The sequence below is a fragment of the Silurus meridionalis genome, chromosome 6, assembly GCF_014805685.1.
Source record: "Silurus meridionalis isolate SWU-2019-XX chromosome 6, ASM1480568v1, whole genome shotgun sequence".
Classification (NCBI taxonomy): domain Eukaryota; kingdom Metazoa; phylum Chordata; class Actinopteri; order Siluriformes; family Siluridae; genus Silurus; species Silurus meridionalis.
The window spans coordinates 20,702,133-20,719,646 of NC_060889.1; the positions used below are offsets into that span (position 1 = coordinate 20,702,133).

Below are 17,514 nucleotides of genomic sequence, written 5' to 3' on the forward strand. Positions count from 1 at the left end.
TTGCCCACACTTTTCAGATTTCTTTGTTTTACCCACATGTACTCCATCGGAAACCAAGGTATTTTTAGCTATGCTGTTAAAGCATAATTGCAACTCCTCTGTAAAAATAAATCTCAGAGAGGACACACTGTACAAATTAATGCTTAACATTTTCCCCCTTAGTACAAATGTGACAAGTGTTATGTTTGCCCTAATTATTAACTACAAGTGCAGTACATCGAAATGGCAAAGTATTACTTAAAACAAAACCCATAAACACATTTTGAAAGGCCTTAGATTTTTCACATGGGCAATTTGCTGGTCACCAAACAGAAAAAAAATCAATGAGCTCAGAGTTAATTGCTTAGAAGGCACACTTTACACACACATTTCAAGGTAAAAGATGAGAAGGTGTGCACTCAAAGGAACGATACAGATTTGTACACATTATTCTTGGCATAGACCAGATTCAAATTGAATGTAACCTAGTTTAAGCATTTACTCTTGAATCCAAGCATTGCAAAATTAAAGAAGTTCTCTGTTGTTTAAACTCAGTTAACACAAATGTATGGCCAAACTGACATGCTACTTATTTTTAAATGTGTTTCCAATTAAACCAAGCCAACAAACCAAGACAAAGTGTGAGAAAAAAAAATTGTGGTTCTTACAGTAGCTGCTTAAAAATATAAGATGACGCCTACAGTTTATAAATTCTGGGAATCAGGTATATACTTTGCGATTCATGCGCCACAATCTGTCCATTCTTTCATGTATGTCATACAGATTTTATTTTGAGTACCGACCACAAAATTTCATCAAATCAATATATTGCAATGTTATTTTGCCCTTTTATGCTTCAGTTGGCTTTGCTGTGGAAAAACGGTTCCTCTTACATCCGGGCCAATTTTGGACTCGATGCTAACTTGCTGAGTATGTACTGCATTTGAACAGCTCTACTCATTCAACTGGCTCTTATGGGAACTGAATATACCCTGGCTTAGTGTCCAAATAGAATTAAAGGGGAAGTTCATGAAACTGAGTGCTGTCATCTTCCAGATTCTCTCTGTGCTCTTGTACATGTTATTTATTTTGGTGTATAGCAAGGGGAATGTATTAGGACTCCCAGGCAGGATCAACCCTTGTTTATAGATGGAATATAAAAAAAGATGCTGAGGCTGAGCGCAAGTATTTATAATGAGCATGGTGTAGTATTTGATGGCAGCCTTTAAATTCCTGCTGAGGTCATTGGTTCAGGTTGTGGAGCCACTGGATTGAGACAGTAAATATGTTTGATACATATGTATATTTTGTTGTTGTTTTACAATTTAAAACACACACACACACACACACACACTCACACACACACACACACACACACACACACACACACACACACACACACACACACACATCCTCCTTAAGTTTAATACTATATGGAAAAACGTTTGTACATGCCTGAGAATAACACCTATGTGCTTTGTGAGCATCCTTTATCCATATTTCCCCATTTGCTGTTATAATACCCTCCACTTTATTGAGAAGGTTTTCCACCAGATTTTGGAGTGTGCCTGGATTTTTGCCCGTTTAACCACAAGAGAATCAGTGAGGACAACCACTGAAGCAGGGTGAGGGTTGAAGTGAGGGCTCAGATTGCAGGCCACACAGAGGTAAACAATGTTTTTACAGACATTACTTTTTGTACAGGTTTGGGTCTTTTGGTTCAGTGAAGGAGAATTGTAAAGCTACACAATATAAAATCACCCCAGGAAACTGTGCAGTGACAGCTGTTTTGAGAAAACCCATCTTTATGGCTGTAATGGTCAAATCTCCACAAACTTTTTGCTATATTGTGTATTGCATATGTAAACAATAAACCATATATCCAGTGTGAAAATGTAGCAGGTAAATGCTTAGAAATCTCATTCTTTATCATTTAATTAGAACTAAATGTATTATTATTAATATTATTATATTATTATTATTATTATTATTATTATTATTATTATTATTATCTTTTCTTACTTTTTAATTTCACATGACAATAACTACCAACAAACAATGCAAGTATCTACGCACGTTTGTGCATGTGTGTGTGCGTGCATGCTTGAGTGTCCAATGCTTTGTACTGGTACACTGGGCAGCCCCGACAAATGCATGCCATACCTTTGAGAGACACAAAGAGCAAACTGACCACAGCAGATAAAGCCAGGAGCCGAGCGAGTGAGAGACAGACGGTGAGGGAGAAGGAATAAAGGAAAGAGAATGATAACATGAAAGCATGGCATGTTGAAAGGTGCCGGAGAGACGTGCTCGATGCCTACTTCCTCTGTGTGTGTGTGTGTGTGTGTGTGTGTGTGTGTGTGTGTGTGTGTGTGTGTCCTCTCTAGACCCTGGGGGAGAAAAGCTCCTGCTTGCTGTCTGCCTTACTTTGTTCTCACTGCCAAAGTATCTATAAGTATACTATTGTAATAGATTCCCTCTCTTGTTCAATTACTGCAAACACACACACAAACACACACACACACACACACACACACACACACAAACCCATCAACAGGTGCCTGACACTGGTGCTTCATAGTATGTAACCATTCCCTACATCCCATAATACCATGTCCTGTCAATCATCCCACAGACCTACAGAGCACCAAAACCCAGAGAGGAAAGAAAGGATGGTGTGATCATTCCATTCAGAGAAAAGCTGCATTCAGGAGTTACAGGAGTTGTGTTCACACCATTAACACAACTGTTTTCTAAAAGATTGTCTGGTCAGAAGATCAAAGACACAGATCTGGTGTGTATCCGGGAGTGAGAGCGTGTGTGACGTGCTGGCCATCATTATCGGGTAAAGGCGCCAATGTGTGACGTGAGTCAAACAGGCAAAATGGAGCGAGGAATGAGAGTACTGTTTTGGGTTCTTTGGTCCAGTAGCTTGTTTGCTCTTACAGGTAAGACAAATGGCACTGTAGATACACATATTGTGCGCTGTAATCAAATGTCTTTTGCTTGTTTTTGGTGTGATCCATAATGTTATGAACATAGTATAATTATGTAGATATTATATGCTTGTTTGAACATGATGTATTTTTTTAATAGAGTTAAATACTCAGTTGTGAGTGTGTTATCAGGAAGTTCTCTGGAAGTCAGTTTTAAACAGATTTCTAAAACAGGAAAGGATTTAACCCCAAGTACCAAAGGGCAATGCTACAATCTTATTTGACCTTGTAATGTACAGTGAACAGAAAAACATACAGAGCACAGGTGTAGTCTGGCTCGAACACTAATGCTGAGTACCACATGACTTGCTTTATGATCATAACAGTGAATGGCAGTTGTGCATAAAAGAAAGAGTGAGATGAAAACAAAAGGAAATTGACCAAATATAATTGTTTTTCATAATTTCATAATGCAGAGTTGCATGCATACACATAGTAAGGCAGATAGACTGAGTGTTAAAATATCCTCTTTACTATCCTCTCTTTCTATTAACAAAATCGGCATACATTTATTATATTATAAGGTGTTATCAGATTATACAAAAGCATGGCTTACGCTTTGGTCCAAACTGACTGAAAATGATTTTAATGTCATGTTGGTCAATTTGGGACACAAATAGATTAGGCCTTGACTTTTATTTTCATTTAGTTGTTCAAACCATTATTTATTTGTACTATACATATTCAGGGCATCAATACAATATTGTAGCGGTTGACCAAGCCATCCAACATATAAGCAGTGCTCTAATTGAAGGGGAGGGGCTGGGACCCCCATAAGGCATTAGGGACCCCCATGACAAGTAAAAAATAGACTTAGGGGGTCCCCAAGATTAGTTAAGTAAAAAATACATAAATTACACAACAACTGGGGACCCACTGTAAGACTCAATTCGAGCACTGCATATGCATACATACATATATAATATATATAATGCATTTGTTTATTTATTTATTTTTCATTATTAAACTTGAAAACATGCACAACAATGCCAGAGGTATAAAAAAAAGAAATTAGAGTTAGCACAGTGTCACTGTGACTACTCACTCCATACCAGAAATAAGATTTGTTTTGCATATGCATTAAAACGGTAAAGAATCAATAGTGCTAACCAGGAAGTGGCTAGTGGCTAGTGGCTTACGATACCGCTACGGATTCTTTAGCATTTTATGTCCTGCTTCAAACATTTATCTAAAAAGAACAATCCTGACAATTCCATATATCGACGGAGTGAATGAATGAACGATGAAAGGAATGAAGAAATTTGTAAAGTATGCTAAAATAAATAGAACAGTTAAATAGATATCTTTAAAAAATTCAATACTACACACACATTATTAAATTAAATTTGTTCCAATTTAATTGTTTACTCAATTTAATAAATATAATACAAATTTTATAATTTGATTTTTTCAATTTTATTTGTATAAAATATTATTTTATATATTATTTATGCAGGCATTTATTGTAAAATTGTTTTGAAATGTAAGCTTTTTAAATGTTGATAATTACAAAGATTGATAATAAAAAACTGTGTTCATCAAAAAGGACAAGCAAGTTTATGTTTTGCATTTCTTCCGTCTAACCATACCGAAATTAAACCGAACCATGACATTAAAACTGAGGTACAAACCGAACCGTGAATTTTGTATATCGTTACACCATATATGCTGTCAATATAATCAAAGCATGTAACCAAAGTTACATATGTCTGGTACCACTAAATACACACAAATGTTGTGTGTATGTGTGTTTAGGAGGATCTGAAGCGGAGCGAAGGCTGTTGCATGATCTATTTGAGGATTATAACCTGAAAGTGCGTCCTGCTCGGGCCTGGAACGAGACAGTGATGGTCCGAGTCGGGATGACGCTAGTGCAGCTTATTAGTCTGGTAGGAATTTTATGCACACTCTTACACTCATATTTATTTTATATTTTGAGGGCTCAGTTCAAGAAGAAAGGCAGGGGGTAGCCAGCTCCATGGTTAAAACATTCAGCAAAATCAAACAATAAGTATTATTTTCCCATCTGTAGATTCCATGTCAATATAGAGCATTTATTAACTGTGCAATATCACTGTAATCAATATTGCATAGTGCTGTTTTACACAGCAGGCTATGTTGAACATGAACATAATGATCCTAAATCAAAATGAGATAGGAAAATGTGATAAGCTTTCTTCTCTGTTTGAATTGTAAGATTTATTAAGAGCAACATGGTTATAAATCTGAATTATAATTTATTTTATATGGTAAAGAACATGATTAGCATGAATAAATTGAAATGCATTGTAATGTTGTTTGGGAATATAAGACTGTATACTTATTTACTGTAAACATAATTCTGGTACATTGTAACACAAAGTTTAATGACAACCAATTTATCTTTTAATGACAACCAATTTATCTTTTTTATCTTTTTTATTTTTTTATTGTCACTGCAAGAAAGAAAGAAAGAAAGAAAGAAAGAAAGAAAGAAAGAAAGAAAGAAAGAAATTACATACATACATACATACATACATACATAAATACACACACACACACACACACACACACACACAGTATATACTGTATACTGTGAGTAAGTACACCCCTCACATTTCAGCAACCATTTTAGTAGATTTTCTCAAGGGACAATATTACTGAAATAAAACTTGGACATATCTTAGAGAAGTAAATGTGCAGCTTGTATAGCAGTATAAATTTACTGTCCTCTAAAATTAACTCAACATACAGCCATTATTGTCAAAATAACTGGCAACAAAAGTCAGTACACCTTAAGTGATAACAGCTGTACGTTATTTAACCATTTAAAGCAACATGTCCTATTCATCATCACCCTAATGAACATGTCAAAACTGTGTTCAAAGTGTCAATATTTCTGTAAACACCATTATTTTCTAGCACTGCCTTAATTCTCCTGGACATGAAATTGCACAGAGCTGCACAGGTTGTTGTTGGACCCCTCTTCCACTCCTCTATAATGACATCACAGAGCTGCTGGATGTTAGACACAAGGTGCTCTCCACCTTTCACTTGAGGATGCCCCACAGGTGCTCAATAGGGTTCAGGTCGGGAGACATACTTGGCCACTCCATCACCTTCACCTTAAGCAATGCAATTGTCATCTTGGCGGTGTGTTTGGGGTCATTTTCATGTTGCAAAATTGCCGTTTGGCCCAGTTTCTGAAGGGAGGGCATCATGTTCTGCTTCAGAATGTCACAGTACATGTTGGAATTCATGTTTCCCTCAATGAACCACAGCTTCCCAGCACCAGTAGCACTCATGCAGCCCCAGGACTGCAGGCGAGACACAATTTTCTTGGTACTTCTCACCAAGCAACACATGCTGGACACCATCTGATTCAAAAAAGTTGATCTTAGTCTAATCAGACCACAGGACATGGTTCCAAGAGTTTATGCTCTTGGATGGGTTGTCTTCAGCAATCTGTTTGCAGGCTTTCTTGTGAGCCAGCTTTAGAAGAGGCTTCCTTCTGGGATGATGGCCATGCAAACCGACTTGTTGCAGTGTGCGGCGTATAGTCTGAGCACTGACACGTGGATCTCCTGCTTCTGCAACCTCTAAAGCAATGCTGGCAGCACTCGTGCTACTGTTTTTTAAGCCAGCTTCTGCACCTGACACACAGCATGAGGACTCAACTTCTTTGTTTGACCCTTGCGAGGCCTGTTCCGAGTGAAACCCATCTTGGAAAATCTCTGTATGACTCTGGCCACTGTACTGTAACTAAGTTTAGGGTGTTACTGATTTTCTTAAAGCCTCGGCCATCTTTGTGGAGAGTAACAATTTTAATTCTCAAATCCTCAGAGAGTTCTTTGCCATGAGGTGCCATGTTAAACCTCCAGTGGTCATTATTAGAGAATTGTAGTCAAAGCACCAAATTTAAACTCTAATACAAGATACACACATTTTTATGGTGCTGTCAAGCAGGTAAAAACATGAACATGATGAATAAGACATGTTGCTTTGCATGGTTAAATGCTGCTTATCACTTTTGTTGCCAGTTATTTTGACAATAACGGCTGTATGTTAAGTTATTTTCAGAGGACACTAAATCTGTACTGCTATACAAGCTGCACATTTACTACTCTAAAATATATTCAGGTTTAATTTCTATAGTATTGTCCCTTGAGAAGATATACTAAAATAGTTGCTGAAATGTAAGTGGGGTAAATTCTCTTTTGTAAAATAGTGTTTTATATATATCAGAATTAGAAAATCAGAATTGTGTATATATATATATATATATATATATATATATATATATATATATATATATATATATATATATAAAAATCTAAAGCAATACATCTATTTATCCAAAAATGTTCTAATTTCTGGCTGTTGGAGCAACAACAGCTTTAATAAAGTGCCATGTCATGTGTGGGCCATTAGATTTCATCTAAAAGGATTGAGTGTTCCACTGCTGCAGGATTTAGCCACCGCATAATATTGTCAGTGTGTCTCCTCTCCTGCAGGATGAGAAGAATGGGGAAATGACTACCAATGTTTTCATGAACATGGTGAGAGACACACTCTATTTGTTTTCTTTCACCAATTTGCCCTGTTCCTGTTCTGTCTTGTCACTTTCTGTAATTAAAATGTATTTTGTCTCTGGTTTTCCTGGAGCCCTTCACTCTCAAATATAACGTTACATTTCTGTTGTTGTAAAGCTAATTAGTGTGTTGTAATTTCTATACCAAATTGTCATTATTTGTGTGTGTGTGTGTGTGTGTGTGTGTGTGTGTGTGTGTGTGTGTGTGTGTGTGTGTGTGTGTGTGTGCATCCAAATAGCGACTAATTACAGTGTAGTTTCAATAATAATATAACTCAGTTTTTTTTCCTATTTTCTGATAATAAACATGACTAAATAATTCACTAATCCACTAAATACTTTATTACTAAACAACAAAGATTGGAAGAGAATTTTAGAGGAAGTTTGGAAGCCTGTAATGTTATTTATTACCCAACTCTTGGTCTGTCTGTCTGTCTGTCTGTCCCTGCCTTTTATTTCCCCCTATCTTTTGTCTTCAGGCATGGTCTGACTACAGGTTGTCCTGGAATCCAAAGGACTACGACAATATTGATGTTATTCGAATTCCCCCTACCAAAGTATGGCGTCCAGACATCTACCTAATCAACAAGTACGTGCTCGTTGTCCATAACCATCTACATATTTAAATATAACAGCCAACCTGTGGTTTAAAAGGAATATGACATACCGCCTGTCATGGCTTCTTATTTAAGCTCAGAATATATGTGACCTCTGCAGCCAAAGCTATGCAGTGTAAATAACAGAGTCAAAAGCAGCACTACACACTTACGACTGAAAGCACGTCAGAGGCTGTAAGTGTTGTACATTAGATGCTGTTAAAAAGCACTAAGCGAGAGTGGTTCTGTCTATTTTGCAGTAACGATGGGCAGTTTGACGTTGCTCTTTATGTGAACGTGCTGGTTTATAGTGATGGCACAGTTTCCTGGTTGCCTCCAGCTATATACCGCAGCTCCTGCTCCATCGAGGTACAGCCAAATCTGCAGCACAAACAGCAGCTTACAAACAGCAATTATTCATCAGCTTAACGTTAATACACAAGCACTCAATTTGAAATAGTTAACACTAATATACTGCTTAATTTCTTCAGGTGGCCTATTTCCCATTCGACTGGCAGAATTGCACAATGGTGTTTCGCTCATATACGTATGATGCCTCAGAGGTGGATCTACAGTATGGCCTGGATGAGAATGGAAAAGAGATTCATGAGATAGTCATAGATGAAAATGCTTTTACTGGTTAGCCCACTTCCTGTGTCTGGAAACATTACATACAGTCCTCTGTATGATGGGTTTCCAATTGTCCTGTGTAAAAAAAAAAAACAAAAAAAAAGTACTCTACAAAGTGTATAGCATACTGAATGCTGTCCATTCCATAAACTAAGCTAAACTGGAGTTCATTAACATCTCTCTTATCTTGAACCTCAAAAGGTCTTTGGATAGTATCTCAAAGGTTTTACTTGCATCACTTAATGATGTTTAAATAGGATGTAAATGCACAGTATCTATGGATGGATAGATGAATGGATGGATAGATGGATGGATAGATGATTGAATGGACAAATAGATCAATGATTAGATTAATGGTTGTATAGATGGAGGGATTTTCATGTTTATTTAGTGTCATCTTTGCTCAGAGAATGGAGAGTGGCAGATCTGCCACAAACCCAGCAGAAAGAACATCCAGGAAGACCTTTATGAGGACATTACTTTCTACCTGATCATTGAGAGGAAGCCACTTTTCTACATAATCAACATCATCGTGCCCTGCATCCTCACTAGTGTGTTGGCTATATTTGTGTTCTATCTGCCACCAGGGGCAGGTGGGTTTGCATAGCATAGTTAAGAATACTCTCCTCTGCTCTGTGTCCTTTGCTTTTTATTAATGCTTAAATCATTGGCCAGTGAAGGTCATTCATTTCTCAGCATTCACTTGTAAAAGCCTAAAAATATACAGTATACAGTAGAATAAAAATTGGAGTAAATTAAATAATGTTTATGTTCTATAAGATTGTATGATTTAATAGTTTCTCAGGTACATCTTCTTTGGTGTTCCCCACAGGAGAGAAAATGACTCTGTCTATCTCCGTCCTTATTGCCCTTACTGTCTTCATGCTCCTGTTGGCTGATAAAGTCCCTGAGACATCTCTGGGAATCCCAATCATTGTAAATTATGTGATGTTTACAATGATCCTCGTGACCTTCTCAGTCATCCTCAGTGTTGTAGTGTTAAACCTGCATCACAGGACCCCCAGCACACATTACATGCCCATCTGGGTGCGCAAGGTCAGCCAGCATGGCGTTGCTATTAACCATTATTGTAATTAGATGTTAGACAGTTCCTAAGTATTATCCCAATTCTCTTTTGTTACTGTTTTGAGTAATGTAGAGTATAAAGCTAAACCGTATTGTGACGATGGCTATGATACATATTTATTTTTCTAAACTCATAACGTTTCTTTGTACTCCTCTTACAATATTTGTGGAATTTTAGGGATGAGCTCATTGACTACTGAGTGAATACTGAAATTCCTCTACCTGTAAAAATGTCAACGTGTAAAAAAGGGATTTAATTGAAGATGAAAGAAGAATAAGATTTTTTTTCAGATGTATTTTGTAAATAGATTTAAAGTATTTAAAAATAAATGTATAAAAGACATTACTTTATAAGTCTTTTACTTTAAATTATAATATATAATGACATCATCAATCATTTTAGCAATCACTGAATTATTGATTATCACAGGTGTTCATCAATTTCCTGCCTCCATACCTGGGAATGCTCAGACCCCACCCAGAGGAACCTATAGAGAAGGAGGAACCTAAAAAGGATCCTCCCCCTGCTCGTCTTGACCACAACCTTAGGCCGGGTGGAGAATATTTCATCCGAAAGATTAATCCTGAACTGATTTCACCATGGAGAGGAAGGTAATGAGCAAAAAGAATATATAATGTCCTCAGCTGTCAGTTAACATTATTTAATGACTCACACTGGCTACTTTTTAACATCAGTGGTTGACAGACATCCTGTGTTGAAACAATTTTGTGGAACTAAAATTCAGAAAAACAAGTTACATATATCTGTAGTTCTGCAATGATTGATGAGACGTTTCTATATCTTTGTTTTCTTAACTTATGACCATGACCTTAAACTATGCTTGTCTTCTGGCCATTATGAATCAACACAAGTGACCCAGGTGGGCCTCCACAGAAACACAGTATGCAACCTGATTTTTTATTGCTAGAGTTTTTGGAATTGTGGAGACCATATTTCAAAGTGGTCATGAGGGTTCATAACATCTCCTGATGAGTGTATGTTGCCACACAATAAAAGACAGCACTCATAAATAGTGCTGATGCTTTACTTTGTTGACAATATGAGTCACTTGGTGTGGTGGTGATACTACTCCCTGTTGAGGATGAGCATCACTCAAGTGATGATACGTTTCTTTATTTAGGATGTGTTCTGACACAATTCTGAATTGAGAACCAAAATTGCTCAAAAACGTAATATTTTTTTCCATTGACACAAAGCACATAGGCTGTGATAAAGCATTATTAAAAATCTGATTAAGTTTGATGAGCTCCACTGCAAAAGCAAGTGATGCTCAAACTTATGTAAAAAAAGATTACTGTATTACGTATAAAGAAAAAAAAACAGGCACTGACCTGCATTTAAGTGTGTTTATACCACCACTTATGTTAGCCAATCGTTTATCCAGTCGTTAGAGAGTGGAATATCTTTAAGCATAAACATCTGGTCAATGTCCCACCAGCTGGCAGACACTTCCATATAAAGTTTTAGAGCAATCACAGGGCACATGGATATTAGAATTAGTCACAGAAAGTGTGAACGTATCTGATGATGCAATCTAATTTAATAATGCCAAGATTATTTTTAGCAGAGGCAAAAACCAGTCTACATCAAGCACCTTTGTATCCTCTACTTTCTTTTCAACAAGACAAAAAATATGTGATTAATGACCCTTTAAAGGTTACCGAAATGAGGTGATGACTATGTTTTTGAAGTAAAAGTAAGTTTTATTATAAATATTAACAATGCGTCTTGGTTGTGCACACAATAACCACAGCACAGATTAATGCAGTAGAACTTTGAAATGCTGGCACTAAATGAACACCTCAAAAAAATCCCAGCTGGTCTCATTTTACTGTGTGTCATCTCATTTCCTTTCCTGTCACAGTGGACTACATGTAATAGAATTGGCAGCACTGTACTTATTAACAAATATCGCTGTAAAAGGCGTTCAGCTGTTAAAGGATGATGCAGATGATTTGGCACTCTTTATAAAATCCCAATAGAGAATCATGCAAAAAATAAAGCTAAACCTCTCTTATACACGTTGGTTCTTCATCTTTTCCCCTAAAGGGATTCTCTGGCAGTTACAGGTAAATCAGTAGCATACAAAAAGTCTGTCCTGCTTCATTGTAATTTAAGCATGTAAACATTGCTCTTTCAGCCATATGGTGGTGGTCATTTCTCTTCTCCTTACAAAGGCATTTTATTTCAGCCCAGCTAAGACAGTCGCCCGCCACTGTCGCCAGCTTCTAAGCCCTTGTTCAGTTTGGGCATTAAGGCTAATCCTGCCCAGGACACAAAGGGAGGGTGAAGCGAGGAGGAGAGGATAAATGCATGTAGAATGAGTGCTGCTGAGAAATGTAGAGAGATAGCTGAAATATTGAAGTAGTGACATGTCAAGCTATACAGGCCATTTTTCAGGGCTGTGTGCATGTAGTTCTAAATGTTAAATGAGATGACAGTACAACGTTTGTGGAATTCCCCTGTGTGTGTTTAGGAAATGACTGAATGGGAGTTCCCATCTGTCTGTGGTACTGAAGTGAAGTAGTGGACTCTTCACAGGCATGCAAAGCATTATATCTCTCAATCATTTTTTTTTCCTCTCACCTTACATCTTTTTTTTTTTCCTCTCTTTCCAACTGTTTCCATGGCCATGGATGGATAGTGTCAGAAAATAATTTATGAGCTCTTTCTCTATTCTGTTGCTCTCTTCCCCTTAGTTTGGCTTGTGGTGTCCTTCAGCTTTCATAACAGGTGGCTTTAAAATGCACAAGTGTTATGTATTCTTAGAAGTGGAGTCTGCCACTGAATGATATCTAGCAGTATGTCACAGGAGAGTTTGTGGACCCCAGTGCAGAGATGGGCTTAAGATGTAGTTTGGATTTATTTATTAGATTCCAAGAATGCAAAAAAAAATCTCATAAAAAATGCTTAAAGTGTAAAGTAAAAACATGCATTCAAAAGGGGTAACAGAAGAAAGTCAAGAGACCGAAGAACAACCACGAAGGACTGCCAAAGCAACACGAAGACCAAGCAACAACGTAGGGCAGAATGAGAATTTAAATACACTGGAGGTGATAGAATACAGGTGGAAACTGGAAAAGCAACTGGAAAAGCAAAGGAACACACTGGAGACATCTGATGGAGAAAACAGAGGAAACAAAAAACAGAAACGTGAAAAGAAATGGCAGAATCTTGACCCAATTGGGGAAATTTGGCTGATCGCCACAAGAAAAACTTTTTTTTTTTTTTTTGCTTTCTTTTTTTTAGATACTGAGGTTAAAGTCAGCATAACAATAGATGTGTTAATAATTATAATAAACAATAATAACTGTCAATGGAAGTATAGTAAGACAAACGCACCTGTGTGTGTGTGTGTGTGTGTGTGTGTGTGTGTGTGTGTGTGTGTGTTTGTGCATGTGTGTCTGTCTGTCTCTCCATAGACACAGTGTGTCGTAGATTATGTAGACATAGTAGCTCTTGTGTCATCACTGCCTCCACTTTAGAGTATGTGCATGAGATTTATACTTGTGGGCGGACGTGGTGTATAGTGCAATTTCTCTGTAAAAAATCACTGAATGTGGTGTGTGTGTGTGTGTGTGTGTGTGTGTGTGTGTGTGTGTGTGTGTGTGTGTGTGTGTATGTGTTTAAACCACTCAATACTATTGCATTCATATTTACAGTATCTACTGTCATTATTCAGTACATGTATGTGTGTTTGTGTACATATCATGCCATATGTCATTGGAAAGAAAGGTCGCAAGCAGACATACCACTGTAGGCTTATTTATAGTGTCCTCTAATAATGTATAGTGCAAATATTTCTCATTAATCGTGTTTAGGTTGAAACTAATTTCTTTTTTACATAAAATGTTTTGAAAATGTAGGAATGTAGGACACATGATGCCCTGTGAACAAGTAGCCTTTTATTTAAGGTTCATTTTCTTCTCATGCATGGTGATAAATTAATTCCTGATGATAAATGAACAAATGAACTACTATAAGTAGCAAAAGTGGATGCTTGTGTTTTTGTCTACGTTATGTGAGTAGTCAGTACTTTCTAATAAACATGAAGCATATTTACACACATTTATAACCCTAACCCTAACCCTAACCCTAACCCTAACCCTAGAAACACCTTCACTTTCTTGAGCATTCTGATTAAATATCAGAATGATATATAATTATATATATATATATATATATATATATAGTTTGGACACACCTTTTCATTCAAAGAGTTCTCTTCATTTTCATGACTATGAAAATTGTAGAGTCACACTGAAGGCATCAAAACTATGAATTAACACATGTGGAATTATATACATAACAAAAAAGTGTGAAACAACTGAAAATATGTCATATTGTAGGTTCTTCAAAGTAGCCACCTTTTGCTTAGATTACTGCTTTGCACACTCTTGGCATTCTCTTGATGCCTACTTTGAAGAACCTACAATATGACATATTTTCAGTTCACTTTTTTGTTATGTATATAATTCCACATGTGTTAATTCATAGTTTTGATGCCTTCAGTGTGACTCTACAATTTTCATAGTCATGAAAATAAAGAAAACTCTTTGAATGAGAAGGTGTGTCCAAACTTTTGGTCTGTACTTTATATATAATATACATATAAATAAATCATTCTGATGATTATTTCTAAGTAATATCAATATCAATTGACACTATAAAATAAAATGTGGTAATGGATCAGGTACTGGTTCTTCATGCATGTGTTGTTTTTGAAAGGTTATCAAAGTTACAGGAGAGCCTAGTGTTTTCTGAGGGTGACGTTGGTGGTAATGAATACTATATACAGATAGTCAAACTATGGTTTAATGATTATTGTGATATTTTATTATTTATGTAACAATTGTGCACTGCATCCTGTGTCCAGAACACACATACACAAAATAATGCTAACAAAAAGCATTAATGATCATCAATGTCAACTCTTCCATTATAAAGGACAACTGATAACAAGTCAGTCACTTTCTGGATTTGAGATTCAAGAGTCTACATTAAAATCCTTAAGACTACATTATGCTGATATTTCTATTCGAATGTGTGTATGTGCTTTACAGCCACCCTGAAAACAAGGTGCAGTTGCAGAGGTTTTTTGACAGTGACAGCTATTGTCTGATCCTGCCTCCTGATCTAAAATCTGCCATTGCTGCGGTAACATACATGGCTGAGCAACTGAAAAAACAAGACATAGATGACACTGTGAGTACACACACACACACACACACACACACACACACACACACACACACACACACACAAATATACATTTATTGAAGTTTTTTCTTCTTTTATGTAGCAACCCTATCTTGTTATTTCGCTCAATATTTAATTTTCTGCTTCTTCGTGCTGGCAGATGACTGATGACTGGCAGTACATTGCCATGGTTGTGGACCGTCTCTTCCTGTGGCTTTTTATCATCATCACCACCCTGGGCACCCTCGCCATGTTTCTGGATGCCAGTTTTAATCACACACCTGAGAACCCTTTCCCGTGATTTCCCATGACACACATCAGACCAACCTGACTAAAAGCACACACACACACACACACACACATTCATAATTTTTTTCAAAGTAAATCACACACGCAATATTCCTACAGCATCTATTTGTCTCCGTGTACGTTCCAAACTTAGATAACGTTTTGTGCCAAATTATTTTTTTGGATTGCAGTTCCTACACCAGATCAAAAGAGGGCACCAGAGTGTGAGTTATAAATTAGAGTAAGCTCTATTGTTGGTACTGTATCTTACATGAATGGATCTGATCAATGCATTCACTCAAAACGTTATGCAATCAGAGAGAAATAATATTTTGTACTGTACATTATGCAGTGTCTGTTCCAATATATAATGTATTGCAGTAAAAAATATATTTTTATTGCATCTTGTACATCTATTTCCTCATGCAGTGATCCTATCAGCCAAGCATTTAACAGCAGTGCCATGCATAAATATCATGTAAATGCAGTTTACATACATCAAACATCAAAAATAAAAATGTGATCTTAGTTACTTTGACCAGCGCATATCCATTGGTGCCAGAAGAAGCAGATTAAGGACTTCACCTGACCTTTTACCGAACTTCAGTTTCAGTGCACCTGCTGATTTCAGAGATACTTTTCTGCTCACTGTGGTTGTAAAGAGATCTTATTTGAGCTACCGTCCTATCAGCTTAAACAAGTTGTACAAGTGAAAACAGCCATGCCAATAGAATTAACAACCCCCCATACACACATGCTGAACACCACACATTAATATTCTGATATAGTTCCTGAACTCTGCATGATTTTAACTGGATTATATAATTGTAAGAATGTGAGAAAAAAAGAACACCATCTCTCTCTCTCTCTCTCTCTCTCTCTCTCTCTCTCTCTCTCTCTCTCTCTCTTCTAATTTTACTTTATTTATGTCTCAGACAAAACTATAATCTGGAATGATTTGGCCTTTTTCAGACTGCAGTATATATACATGAAATTGGACGTTTTATTCATTATTAAGTAATTAAACTTATGAGAATGTCTTTATACAAGTATATCACTTTCAGTATATTTATTATATATTTAATAATAATAATAATAATAATAATAATAATAATAATAATAATAATAATAATAATAATAAACACCTGAATGCATCACTGGAAAGTCTTTGATATTATAATTCATTATGTATATTCTGTATTTTGCTAATGATGTCTTTAAAACATAAATATTTATATGTATCATGTCTTACACATACTTAAAAAAAGAAAATAGGTAAAACAATCAAAACTATCAAGCGCTCAGTATAAATTGTTTCATTGTTACAAGCGCTGGCTTTGGGAGGGAACTAGAACGCATGTTTTACTGGGTGCACATGGCTCAGCACCATTCTAAGCTGACTCAAAGTAATTTAATCATCCTTCTTTTACACTATCAGCTCCCCTCACAAAATAACCAACAGAGCCAGGACTACAGCAGTGAGAGCAAACCCTGCTTCTGAGGCATAATTTAGTAGTTTCTGTTACCCTGTTGTAGATAATGCACTGGTGATGCACAAGACAAATGTGTGATTACGGGAACCAGGAGGAGAAAAACCTTTGAAAAAATGCTAAGCTCTTTTGTGTGTCAAGGTTATTTGGCCCACAGCTTGGGAACTGGCCAATGAGCTGTCAGATAAATCACATAGCTGTGCCATAGTACACAACTCCTTAGAAAGGACTTTCCTCCTCCTCTTTTCTTCCCACTGATCTCCTTTTTTTTCAGTCTCAGCTATGCACAGAAGACTAGACTAATCCTGCTAGAACTGGAATTTTCTTAACAGAAACCAGAAAGTAAGTTTTTAAAATGAGAGAGGGCAAAGTTCCAACCACAGGGAGTTCAACTGCTCATAACCTCAGAGTGTACTGGTCTTTGAACCAAGGATCAAGCACTTCTTTCAATGAAGCTGTCACAAAATATGCTAGAGTTACTATAGTAACAATCTGAGCCTAAGGGTGTAAAGGGAAGGTAATTCCAAGCAATCTGCACCAAAACAACTAGGCACAAGAACAGTATCTTACCTCTCATGAACAGTTCATATGGTTTTAAATAATATTTTAAGTATTCTTTTGGTTTATATTGTAGTAGCTTACTTTTACATTTATTTGT

General features: G+C 36.5%; 1 protein-coding gene across 1 annotated transcript; it reads left to right on the forward strand.

The window, feature by feature from the left end:
- Positions 1-2,875: 2,875 nt before the first annotated feature.
- On the forward strand, positions 2,876-15,571 carry chrnb1l (cholinergic receptor, nicotinic, beta 1 (muscle) like). Its single transcript, XM_046851925.1, has 11 exons — positions 2,876-2,927; positions 4,731-4,864; positions 7,469-7,513; positions 8,025-8,134; positions 8,402-8,510; positions 8,633-8,780; positions 9,179-9,364; positions 9,604-9,827; positions 10,288-10,469; positions 14,943-15,084; positions 15,239-15,571. Exons 1-11 carry the CDS (start codon positions 2,876-2,878, stop codon positions 15,377-15,379), a joined length of 1,473 nt encoding a protein of 490 aa, XP_046707881.1. The 3' UTR covers positions 15,380-15,571.
- The last annotated feature ends 1,943 nt before the right edge of the window (positions 15,572-17,514 follow it).